Below are 12,419 nucleotides of genomic sequence, written 5' to 3' on the forward strand. Positions count from 1 at the left end.
AAATCTTCATTTGACTTCTTTCTCATAAGGAACAATTATACTATTGGTGTTTAAACTTTTTTTAATCGCTATTTTAGCGTATAAACTTTTACTTTTTAAAATTTGTGTTTCAGCATTTTAAAATATATCAAACAAGTGCTTTTATCCGTTCTTCGTTCACCAACATGCTAAAATAATAAATCTTATAACTGCTTCATTTTTTTTATCACATTAGTAAACTAATATATTTAAGAACACTAATATGGCAATAACATTTTAAAAATATATGGATTTTACATAATTATGTAAACTAAAAATTTAAGAAGTGCATAATTATGTAAACTAAAAATTGAAGAAATAAATTGTTGTTGTTACTGCTCCAGATAGATTTTATAAAAATGACAACATAATATCTAAGACCGTTTCATAAAGTAACAATTCAAAACATTCGGCGGTGTAATAGAATTCAACATCATAATTAATTATTATAAGGTTCAGTCTATAAATATATAATGTGTTATTGTCAAAAGCTACAATCAAACCCGGTGGGTCTAAATTGATTTAAGAAAAATAGAATATATATATCTAGTATTCTGTTTATTTTCATTCGGTATGTAAATATTAAATATATACAGTATCTAAGATTCTCGGTAAAGAAGCTTTATCATGATTATGAATAAGAATATTAGGTTTTGGTTTGATTTTTCCAGAATAAATTCTATTATAATCTTATAATTAACATTTTAGCTATTTGTTAATTATTAGAAGATAAAAAAATAGAACTTCTCAAATTAGAATTTTCAGTAGAAATTATTATGCTATATATATGTTCATTTTTCAATTTATTTCTTAAATTATAGTTTGCATACTTATGCACTTATATATAAAAAGTTTAATGACCAACAAAATCCTAAACTTTGAAACATGTTTCAATTATATCCAATTTTTTTATTTTGTTTTTAATCGAACTCTACTATTCTGTTTAAATCAAATCAAATTGCAGTTGTTGCATCCAACTTTGCAACAAAGCTTAAAAACTAAATAAATTATTGAATTTCGAAACATTTTTTATTATACAAACATTCCCATTGAAAGAAAAAGAAAGGTAAAATGATTTTGTGTCATTAGACCTTTTGTGCTTTTTTTTTTAAATTCTGGTATCACATAGGATTATACGTAAGCTCATCAAAAATTTGTTTAAATTTAACCAAAATCGCAGAATTGAAAGAAAATGGAAAACATAGGGGTGCAATAATCAAAACAATTGAAAGAAGATGTGATTGAAAAATATTTGACAATATAGGGTTTTTTAGTCATTAGGCCAGAAATAAACTAAAAAAATTATATTAATATTGATAGAATTGTTGATGAAATCATAAACACTTTTGCATGTGAAGCTAATGAGAAGACATGTGATATTATAATTAACTCATAAGGTACATTTTACACCAAAAAGGCAGAAAAAGCACAACATTATACAAGTACATACATGTAGGAATGATTGACAAAAAATAAACTAGAATGCTACAGTATGAAGATATATTGCAACCCTAAGAAGTACATGCGTGTAGGTAATAGGTTTATGTAAATACCGATCGAAACTAAATTCAACCGACAAATCTGGTTAACCTCAATTTGATATTATAATAAAAAATTGAATTTAAACTTGGTTTGGTTTCGACTACAAAGTTTTCTTAGTTAGGTTTTAAAAAGATTTTTTTTTAATTTAATTTGATTTGATTTAAACCGAATACACATTTATATGCGCGTGGCTAAATTAACAAACTAGAGTGTTTGGTCAAAAAGATGAGAACCGGCCAAATATTAAGGGATAAAGCTCATCTCGATCTTTAAACTTATGATGAGAAGAGCTTATGTAAATCAAATTTATTTGGTCTATTTTGATGATTTAGCTCATAATTCTTGACAATAATTCCAATTACATTCATTCTTGTATATTCCTTCTATCTCATTTAAAAAAAATTCCTTATAATTTTTTTTATGTCCATTTAAAACATCCCATTTTACTTTTATAGTATAATTTCTGGTTTTACTTTAATTTTATCTTAATAGTTAAACACATTTTATAAAACATTTAATGTCATGCATAATTTGAAAGTATAATTAATAAGAATACAAGAAGAAAAGTAATTTATGTCTTCTTCATATATTTGTAAAATGATAAAGAGACTTTCTAAATAGAACGGAGAAAATATTTCAAAACACGGAAAAATAATAGCAAAAATACAAAATATAAATATATTGAAGTGGGTATGAAATTTTAAGTATAAATATTTTCATAATTGCTTTTCATACATTTTGGAAATATAAAAATGAAGGCCTAATAGCAAAATAAACAGATTATTGCAAGTTAAACTAAAACTTTTAATTTTTGTAATAATGTCATAATTTTAATATTTCGTTCTATTTTTTTCAATCAATTTACTTTTGTCACTATTTCACCTCAATAATATACATGTTAGATTTATTTGACTTTTCCCGTCGTTTTAAGCTTTAAACTCGATTTTATTTCTTCAACCACCGAAAAATTAGAGAATTTAGAATTAAATTTTAATATTATTTTTAATTATTTTAATATTAGAAGCTAAATTGTGAAATTCTAAAAAATAACGTTTACTAATTATAGAATTAATTTATAAATTCAATTAAAAATTGGAATTAGAAAAAAAAAAATAGTTAGAATTGCAACGAAATAATAAATTCGGAATATTATTATAAAAAATAAGATCTTTGGTTAAAATTACAATAATCCTCAAACATTTAGATTTATTTTGCTATTAGGCCAAAAATGGATATGATTGATCTTATATTTAAAGATATGAATTAAATTATAAAAATAGGCTAATTAAGTTTGACTTATATGCACCCATCATATAAAATAAAGAGCTGAAATAACTCTTTGCTCAAACAGTAATGCATGATGTGGTGATCTTTAGCAGTCATAAGTGAATCGAAGACCAGATCTAGATTTTCTAATTACACCTCATTGGATAAGTGTATGAAAAATTTATAGACCGAATTTAGGTTAGAATTTTCCCCATTTAATACATATAAAATTTTTTATATTTGTTCTTGATTCAGCTAAAAAATGCTAAAACGGTATATAAATTCTGGTGTTCAATATTTTTTTATTTCAAATTAAAAATGTATTAATGATTTATATATTAAACTGTCAAATTTAAATATATTAAAATTAAAAAAATACATTAGAGGTTATAATGTATTTCGCAATTAAGTTGAAAATAAAAACCATGAATAAATATTTTTCTGATTTTACGGATCATGAAAAATAATTTGTAAGTATTGTTTGTTAGTTTTGAGTGTGGATTTTTTCTATAATTCTTTTTTTTTGTATATTTTGTCCATTTCACTTTCTATAAAAGTAGTAATAATTCATTGGATGGTAATAAATAAATAAAGTAAAGTTAATTTTATAAAACATACAGCAATTGTAGAAAGTACAGTGAGTGAGAGTTAATTATTATTCTCAGCCTGCCTCAAAACAGTGGCTAGAAATCTATTCTCTAATATTAGAAATATTAGCGGGAATAATTAATTATAAATTGGTAAGAATGTGACAATTCATCCACAAGCTTATGAGAGTGTTTAGATTCAACCATGACCTAATAACTAGAACTAGTTAATAGGTGGTTGAACCTTTACACTTATAAATTCATTTATATTTGTTCTCCTAAGCAATGTGAGATTATTTTTAACAATTCCCCTCAAGTGCAACCGGGACTGAACATCCGGTTGTCACTTGAAATTGACTCTCACTGAAACTGAAATTTTTAATTTAACAAGCAACGGCAACAGCGGACCGGGCCGCTGAACCGCAAATTAAGAATTCGGGCCAGACCCGCTTTGATATCATATTAGAAATATTGGCGGGAGTAATTAATTATAAATTGGTGAGAATGTGACAATCCATCCACATGCTTATGAGAGTGTTTATATTCAACTATGACCTAATAACTAGAACTAACTAATAGGTGGTTGAACCTTTGCACTTGTAAATTTATTTATATTCGTTCTCCTGAGCAATATGGGATTATCTTTAACATCTGACGAATAAACCGTGATGTTATGTCAAGAAGGAAGTCTAATTTGAAATTTTGTTTAATTGGAGTTCGCAGTTTTAAAACTCGAATCTTTAAATTTATAGGCGGATCTGTACAATTTGATATTTTAAAGCTCGGTTCGAAAAGTTGAACATAATTTGATTAAATTGAGCTAAATTAAAAAAAAAGTAATCTGAAAGTTAAGAAACTCATGCGATATTAATATTTAAACTACTCTTAGTCCTAAATTAACTAATCACGGAAATTAGGGATAGAAAGTACAAAGTTTTTTTTGATTGATATTTGAATTGTAGAGAATACAAACCTAAAACTAGCTATTTATAGGGATAAACTCTAATATAGAAAACCTAGCTTAGTGAAACACAAACATAAAAAATCTATTATAGCGAAATAAAATCTCTTATTTAGAGAAATACTAAATTAAATAATGATAAATAAAAATAAAAGGATAATTAATGGCTTTTGGGCGTAAAATCCTGAATTAGCACATGTGAGTTTTTTTGAGTCAGTGTAAACTATTGGTTAGTTAGAAACCAAATTACTAAAAAACTGTGAATTACCAATGGATTTTAGCGACGAATTTGACGGATTTGTCCGTCGCTAAACTACAGACTGATTAGTAGCGGAATCTGTCGCTAAACAAAACCGGACTAGCGGGGGAATCCATCACCAATTTGGCAAGAAGCGAGGCGTCAAAAATTACCGATGGATTTTAGCAATCGCTAATTTGGCGAGAAACAAGGCACTGAAAAATTATCCGTCGCCATTTTGGGGGAAAACGGGGCGCCAAAAATTTTGGCAAGAAAATAGCGACAAATTATAACGTTTGTCGTCTGAGCGACGACCTTTAACGTTCATCACTAATTAGCAACGCATTATGGTCTTCGTCGCTATTAGCGGCGGATTTCAAAATCTATGGTTACTTATTTAAAAAAATTAAAAAAACAGTTATTTAAATAATTATTTAAAAATAATTATTTTCTAAAAAAAATATTTTAAAAAATAAGTATTAAAAATATAACTTTTTAAAGAAATTATTTAAAGGAAATAACTGTTTTAAAAGAATAATTATTTTAAAGTGTGGGAGTAATTATTTGTTTTTTTTGTTATAATTAAATATTCATCAATAAATAATTGGTAATTGTTAAAAAATTATATCTCGTTTGTCGCTAATTCATTGCTAAAATTAACGAGAGACGAGATTTTCCGTTAACCGTTTAGCGATTTTTTATAGCAATGGATAGTTTTCGTCGCTAAACGGTTTTAGCGATAGATTTTAGCCATTTGGCGATGGAAAAACTTGTCGCTCAATGACAGTTTTCTTGTGTGCTGGCCAAACTTGTATGACGACCCGATTCAACGGTTTATATATATATATATATATATATATATATATATATATATATATATATGAGTTTTATAGTTTTTTTTTAAAAAAAATTAAATATATTCAAGTTTATGAAAATTCGTCTGTTTTTACGGTTTGTAAGGTTGTTGAAACATATTTTTAGTTTTTAAGAAAAAATAAACTAAATTGATCTCCAGCTCACGGTTTAACCGGTCTGTGCGGTCCAGTTCTTAAAATAATGCGTTGCATACAATAAGTCCATTGTAGGTTAGAATTTGGGTACTGAATTAGGGCAGAAGGGAGGAGAGCAAGATGTAATCACCTAACACTTTGACAAGTATTTTCAAGGCAAAATATTTTTTTTATACTACGATTTCAGTCATTTTATCAAATAATTTAAAAGAATAATTTAAAGCATTGTGATCAGTCAATTTTACTAGTTGAAATAATTATAGCCAAAACTCTAAACTATACCTAATTTTCAGATTTTTTTTTCATAAATTTTAATCTTATGAATAATTATTTTACATAATTAATATTTTATTTTATTTTACAAATGATTATTTGGGTTTGAAACAAAGATTATGCGTCCAAAAATGATTTAAATCGAGAATTGAATGTATTTGTTCATATTTTTAAAATTAACATACCAAAATGTACAAAATACTTTATAGAGATATATTTGATAAAATGATAAAAAAATATAAATATGAAAAATTATTTTACCTATTTCTAGTTAGTAGTAAGAAAATAGAGAAATTTAAAATGTTGAACCGTAAATAGATATGAAGAAGCACATGGTAGTTGGTAGACAGGCTCCTATTGTTGTGGGAAACAATTTGGAATTATTGGTTGGATTATTTGTTTGGTCCTATTTGATACCTAAAAGAAATAGGGAGTTGTATAGATGTGGCCTAGAGATTCTAAAATGTTTCTAATTTAATTACAAACATGAATGTTTCGGTTGGTGTCTCTTTTACCACTCATACTCCTCTACCGATCTTCATTTTAATTTTTTAATCACAAAATTTGGTATTATATTGCCAATAACTTACTACCCAAAATCGAATAACCAAAACAAACTATGCAATTCAATTTATTTCGGTTTGCGATTAGTATTTTTTATTCACTTTGGTTTGATTTTAGTAGTAGAAATCATTTCATTAAGTAGTAGTTCAATTTTTAAATCTAAATCATTCAATAGTGAGGTTAATAACTCTATTTTAAAATTAAATTTTTTAATAGTGAAGTTTATAAATAGGGTTAAACTAATTTTATGTTTGTAATTCAACACAAAAAAAAAAGTATTTTCTTAATCCTAACAATTTACCCAAAAGCGACGACTAAAAAAAATAGAGGGAGTACACCTTTGTCCTAAATTAATAGACAATATTCTCACTTTTCTATAAACAATCATTTATTACCCGAATAATTATTTGATACATCATTTCATTAGTTATACTGAAATACATTAACAAAAAAAAATATTAACATACAAAAAGTTACTATTACATTTAAAGAATGATAAATATAATAATTTTCTATAACAAGAAATTAGGCCTTTTGTTTAAATAAACTAATTTTTTTAAGAGAAAATTAGAGAAAATACCCCAATTTGTAAAATAATTATAAATTTTACCTCAACAAGGAAACATTAGAGAAAATACATCACCCATTTATTTTGTACTTCAAGACATATCTTTATTTATTATAATACCTACTTTTTATTTTTTTACTCCAAGCATCTTTTTTTTACTCTCAACCACTACTTGTCACTTTCACATGTCACTCTCTCTCTCTCTCTCTCTCTCTCTCTCTTTTCTTCTCCATTTTTTTGACCTGGATATTTTTTTTTCCATTTTTGATTTCTTCTTCTTCTTCTTCTTTCTCCTCTGCCGCCTCTCTGCCATTGCTCCACCATCGCTCCGTCAGCTCTCCGCCATTGCTCCTCCGTCGTTTCGCGCTTTTTTATATCTAATTTAAGCGAATTTTTTTTAATTTGTGCTAATAAATACGATTTATTTTAATTTCAGATCTAAATAAATTTCTCTAGAATTTTTTCAACTTTAGATCTAAAATCTGCATAAAAACGATTTTATGATGAAAAAAAACGATTTTCTGCAAAAAAAACAGCATCTGATTATCATAGAGTATCACTGCATTATCATAACATTTGCAGAGAAAAATGCTTTTCTATAAAAAAACAGTTTCTGATTATCATATGAGTATCACTGTATTATCATGTAGTTATCATAATATTGCTGGAAAAAAAAGATTGTTTACAGAAAATAATGTTTGATTATCATATTGTTATCATAACATTATCATGTCGTTATCATAACATTATCATATGATACCGGGATGATAATATTTATGGCACCTATATGATAATGTTATGATAATATTTATGATACTATTATGATAAAACAATGTCTGGTTATCGTATCAGTATCACTATATTATCATGTCGTTATCAGAACACTGTAGTGATAACGATATGATAATGTAACTGTATCTTTTATAAGAATAAGTTATGATAATAGTATGACAGAGTTAATGATAATAGTATGATAACGTACGAAAAATAATTTTTACAAAAAAATTATGATAACGAGATGATAATATAACTGCTGCTTTTATGATAATGGAGTAAAATTATAATTATTTTAATTCAGAGAGTAAAAATATAAATATGAAAAAAAGGTGAGGTATTTTTTGTAACTTTTTTTTGTTGAGGTAAAAAGTGAAAATATTTTTATTTTTTAGGTAAATACCTAAATTTCCCTTTTTTTAATAACTGTATTTATTTTAAATTGTCTATTAATTTGGAACAAAATAGTAAATAAAATCAAATGGATATGACCTACAATTAGTCTATCCAATGGCAGAATATGGGACCAACTTGTAAAAGCAAACTCACAAAATAAACAGAATCAAAATGAGCCTTCTTTTAACATAAAATAAGAAAGTAGCATTGGAATTTTGGGCTCCAAGATGAAGGCCCTAAAGCTCTTCAGTATTATCTGCATCCTGAAGAACAAAGGCAACCAGAAGTAGAAGCAGTAGCAAAAGAATAGGCAACAACTCATTTAATGCCAATCTTCAACTTCTATTTGTCAAATTCCCATATGACACCTCCATCCTCTGAGATTACCAACCAAACTTGCAGCATTAGCCATAAGCTCAGCACAAATTCCATATATATATATCAGAATGTAAAGATATGACCATAGATATTCATACAAACAAACAACTATGGCAAATGCTTCTACAAAGCTTCCAGTAAGAGTATATATAAGAATGTAAAGATATGACCATAAATATTCATACAAACAAACAACTACGGCAAATGCTTCTACAAAGCTTCCAGTAAGAGTCTAGATTTGGTTTAATCGGTATCATTAAACGAACAGAAAAACTAAAGTTTTTATAATTTCAAATAGAACCTGAATTTGTTGATTCAGTTTAGTTATTCGGTTTTCGCACACTCCTGTTTGCCAGCAGAGGATGTAAGAACTAAAATACACTCATCAGTGAGTATTATTTAACATGTCAATTATCAAATATTAGGAGCAAATTCCAGGATTTCGCAAAGAAGGCCTTTTTAAGTTAGAATCCCGATTCCCAGAACAACAATAAATCACAATGATTTTTGTAATGTCTATTTATTTTAGTTGTTCTTGGAAGTCTCTAAATGCCACTAGATAAGTTACTCTTAGAATGTTCCAAGTAAGAAACATACATTATAAATCAAAACTTCAGTATAATACCTTTTACTTTCTTGTTTATCCATATCTCTAGCAGCATGCCAGCACCGATTCCACCAGCAATACATGCTCCATAGAATCCAACTGTAACGGGTAAAGATTTTCGTGGAAGGAAATAGTAGTCTGGAATTTGCCTAATCTTTTTCGGCAGCCTCTTCTTTACAATTGGTTTAGTACCAGCACTAGGGTCCTTCTGCAATTCACTGCCTATGGCTTTCCAGTCAACCCCCTTCAATGGATCTTTTGAATCTTCAGTTCCCATGATTATGTAAATCCACTAGCTACACTTCACAGTTCAAACTGTAAATTCAAAACCCAAGAACTGTGCGGAATTCAAGAAACTAAGGTACAAGAAAACTACCATGACATGCAAATATGAAAATAAAGGACAATTAGAATCCGGGAGAGGTCCATTAAGCGGGATAGAAAGTGAAGCGAAAAATGAAGCATGTATTTCATACGAGCTAGAAGCAAGTCAGGCAAGTTTTCTACCATCATTCTACACAAACAAGGTCTTAAAATTAATGTCAACGAGGGAAACCATGCTACAGCTATGAAACAAGAATCATCATTCATTGAAGCAAATGAACAAACACCTGGTGTTCAAGAATAAAAAAGTTTTTCTTTTGACCATGTAAACAAACAGTGAGGACCCATAACAGAGAAAATGAATTCCAATTGAATCTCAACCACACAAATTCCAAATCAAAACCTAATCGCATGAAAGTAACAAAATTATTCAAAATTGCATATACTAAACCTTAATGGTATATTACATATTAAAAAAAATACATACCAGATACTTCTACTACCACCGGTACTGGTACTACCGCCGCCAACAAAAATAAAGTAAAGAATAATCGAAAAAGATTACTGAAAATAATTACCTTGAAGAAGAACTCAGCTTTTTGTCGTTTTGAAACTTCTGCACACTTTAAGAACCAAAGGGCAATTTCGTCAAAAAAAAAATAGTGCAAAGAACGTGCTTTGCCGGTAAGAGAGCCGTTTAACTTTTCCCTCGCAATTCAAATAGTTTAACGATTTTTCAAAAGAAAAATATAAAGTAAACAATCTTTAGCCTTTCTTTTCGTCTCACTCATTCTCTTCTTTGTAGAGAAGAAAACAGAGGAAATCAAGAATTAAAGATTACCCATACAAACATTTCAAACTAAATAAAGGAATGCTTTTTGCCACCCAATTAAGCCATTCTTTTCTTTACATAAATATGAATTCTAAGGTTTCAATTTTAATTCCTTTCCAAAACTAGTATAAACCCAGAAACCGAAATCAACCCAGACAAATACCCTTTTGAATTCTCAACCTAACTGTTCATAAAGATTATGTCTTTAAGCCCACCTAGAACAACAATAGATGACCATACAATCAGAATCGCAAGAGCCTTTCAGCCTTACTGGTGCTACCAGTGTCATCGAATGGTTCGAATTGCTGCTTCTGATCCATCAGAAATCATTTGTCCTCGATGTTCCGGTCAGTTCCTTTGCGAAATCGCGATGAACAGACCTAGACTAGCTGTTGATTTTACTGGTTTTGATCCTTCACCCGAAGCTCGATTACTCGAAGCTTTATCTCTCATGCTTGATCCACCTGTTAGAAGGAGATTTAATTTTGGAGTTGATGATCTTGAATCTGAATATCGGGGAAGGCCTTGGTTTCGGAGACGATATAGATTGAATCCTGAAGCTGAAATACGTCCTAGAAGGCGTCGAAATTGGAGTTTGGATGGACTAGATAACATTGAAGAAGGACCTGGAATTCAATCTAGGCCAAGAACATGGATAGTTCTTAGGCCTGTTGATCCTTTCTCTCCAACTCAACCGAATTTGCGACCTGAAAACCCGATTCCTCCCAGGGTTAACGCAAGAGACTACTTTTTTGGCTCAGGACTTAATGATTTGATCGAAGAACTGACTCAAAATGACAGGCCAGGACCAGCTCCAGCACCAGAATCAGCAATTGAAGCAATACCAAGTGTGAAAATTGCTGCAAGCCATTTGATACACGACTCGCATTGTCCGGTTTGCAAGGAGGAGTTTAAGGTTGGAGGGGAGGCAAAGGAGTTGCAATGCAAACACATATATCATACTGATTGTATTATGCCTTGGTTAAGATTACACAATTCTTGTCCCGTCTGTCGACAAGAGTTGCAGGTTGTTCCTGATGCAAGTAGTACAGCACAAAATGATGTTGAATGTGAAGATGGAGAAGATGGTGATAGAAGGTGTCTGAGATGGAGGAGGCAGTTGGCTAACCTGTGGCCGTTTCGTCCGAGGTACGGAAGAATTAGTCCTCACGGCGGAGAAGATGTTGGCTCTTCTCATGGAGCTTGTGAGAATTGAAGTTTAATCTTTCTTTAAGCTATCATTTGTATGTTAAAGTCCTTGGCTATTGAAATAAACTGCATCGAACTAGGTTGATGCGTGCGCAGAGTTAAATTATTTCATTTTATAAGTTTTTAAATATTTTAATTCTATTTGGCATTATAGGTTTATATATTATCACATTGAAATGTTTCAATATAGTATTAAAGATTTTTATTTTATTAATGATCAAACAAAATGAAATTTATGGACAAAGTATCATTGAAATAGTCACACTCTCTAGACGGGTATCCAATCGATAAAAAATTATTTGTCACACCTCAATTGATTAAATTTAGCTTATAAAATCTTACAAAAATTCTTATCCATGAATGAGTTGGGAGTTACATGAGTTTAAGCGGGATGTTACACATGAGAGCAATGAACTATTATCTTTTGAGAAAATGTTATTCCTATAAAAAGAAAATTCGACCAAAGATCAAACATTTATCATCACAACCAAAATAAAAAATCAAATACTCCGGTTTGATCATGAAGATAAAATATTGAAAGAAGAAATTGATAATAACAAAAGAACTTTTATTGTATTATTATGAGTTGTGAAATAACAAAATTAAATAGAATTTTGAAGAGTTCTGTATTATGAGATTTCAAAAGTTTTATTGATGTTTGTAAGTTAAAGAATTTGTTAAATTTATTAATGTTTATAAGTTATGAAATTTTAAAAAAGTTCGAATAGAAAAATTGGTAAATTTGTGTTTGAAGTTTTTTTTTATTTTATTATGAGATTTAAAGAGTTATTATTAATGTTCATAAGTTATAGAATTGGAAGAGTGTCATTATATAATAATATTTGTAAATTATGAAATGATTTAGAGAATAA

At 28.6% G+C, this 12,419-nt stretch overlaps 2 protein-coding genes across 8 annotated transcripts; one reads left to right on the plus strand and one right to left on the minus strand.

Moving 5' to 3' along the window:
- Positions 1-8,232: 8,232 nt before the first annotated feature.
- LOC126661638 (uncharacterized) lies at positions 8,233-10,215 on the minus strand. Of its 7 annotated transcripts, none has more exons than XM_050355508.2 (3): positions 10,085-10,215; positions 9,201-9,478; positions 8,233-8,574 (listed from the first exon to the last, which is right to left on the minus strand). In XM_050355508.2, the coding sequence occupies exons 2-3, from the start codon at positions 9,457-9,459 to the stop codon at positions 8,540-8,542; spliced, it is 294 nt and encodes a 97-aa protein (XP_050211465.1). In that variant the 5' UTR covers positions 9,460-9,478; positions 10,085-10,215; the 3' UTR covers positions 8,233-8,539. The 7 variants fall into 7 exon arrangements, with proteins under 7 accessions (XP_050211465.1, XP_050211473.1, XP_050211453.1 ...); XM_050355516.1 differs by having other exon boundaries at positions 9,201-9,483; positions 10,085-10,183; XM_050355496.1 differs by having other exon boundaries at positions 9,201-9,519; positions 10,085-10,183.
- Positions 10,216-10,340: 125 nt separating this feature from the next.
- On the plus strand, positions 10,341-11,760 carry LOC126661621 (E3 ubiquitin-protein ligase RZF1). The gene has a single exon (XM_050355476.2). The coding sequence runs from the start codon at positions 10,538-10,540 to the stop codon at positions 11,552-11,554; it is 1,017 nt and encodes a 338-aa protein (XP_050211433.1). The 5' UTR covers positions 10,341-10,537; the 3' UTR covers positions 11,555-11,760.
- Positions 11,761-12,419: the final 659 nt, after the last annotated feature.

This window comes from Mercurialis annua, linkage group LG1-X (genome assembly GCF_937616625.2).
Source record: "Mercurialis annua linkage group LG1-X, ddMerAnnu1.2, whole genome shotgun sequence".
Lineage (NCBI taxonomy): Eukaryota > Viridiplantae > Streptophyta > Magnoliopsida > Malpighiales > Euphorbiaceae > Mercurialis > Mercurialis annua.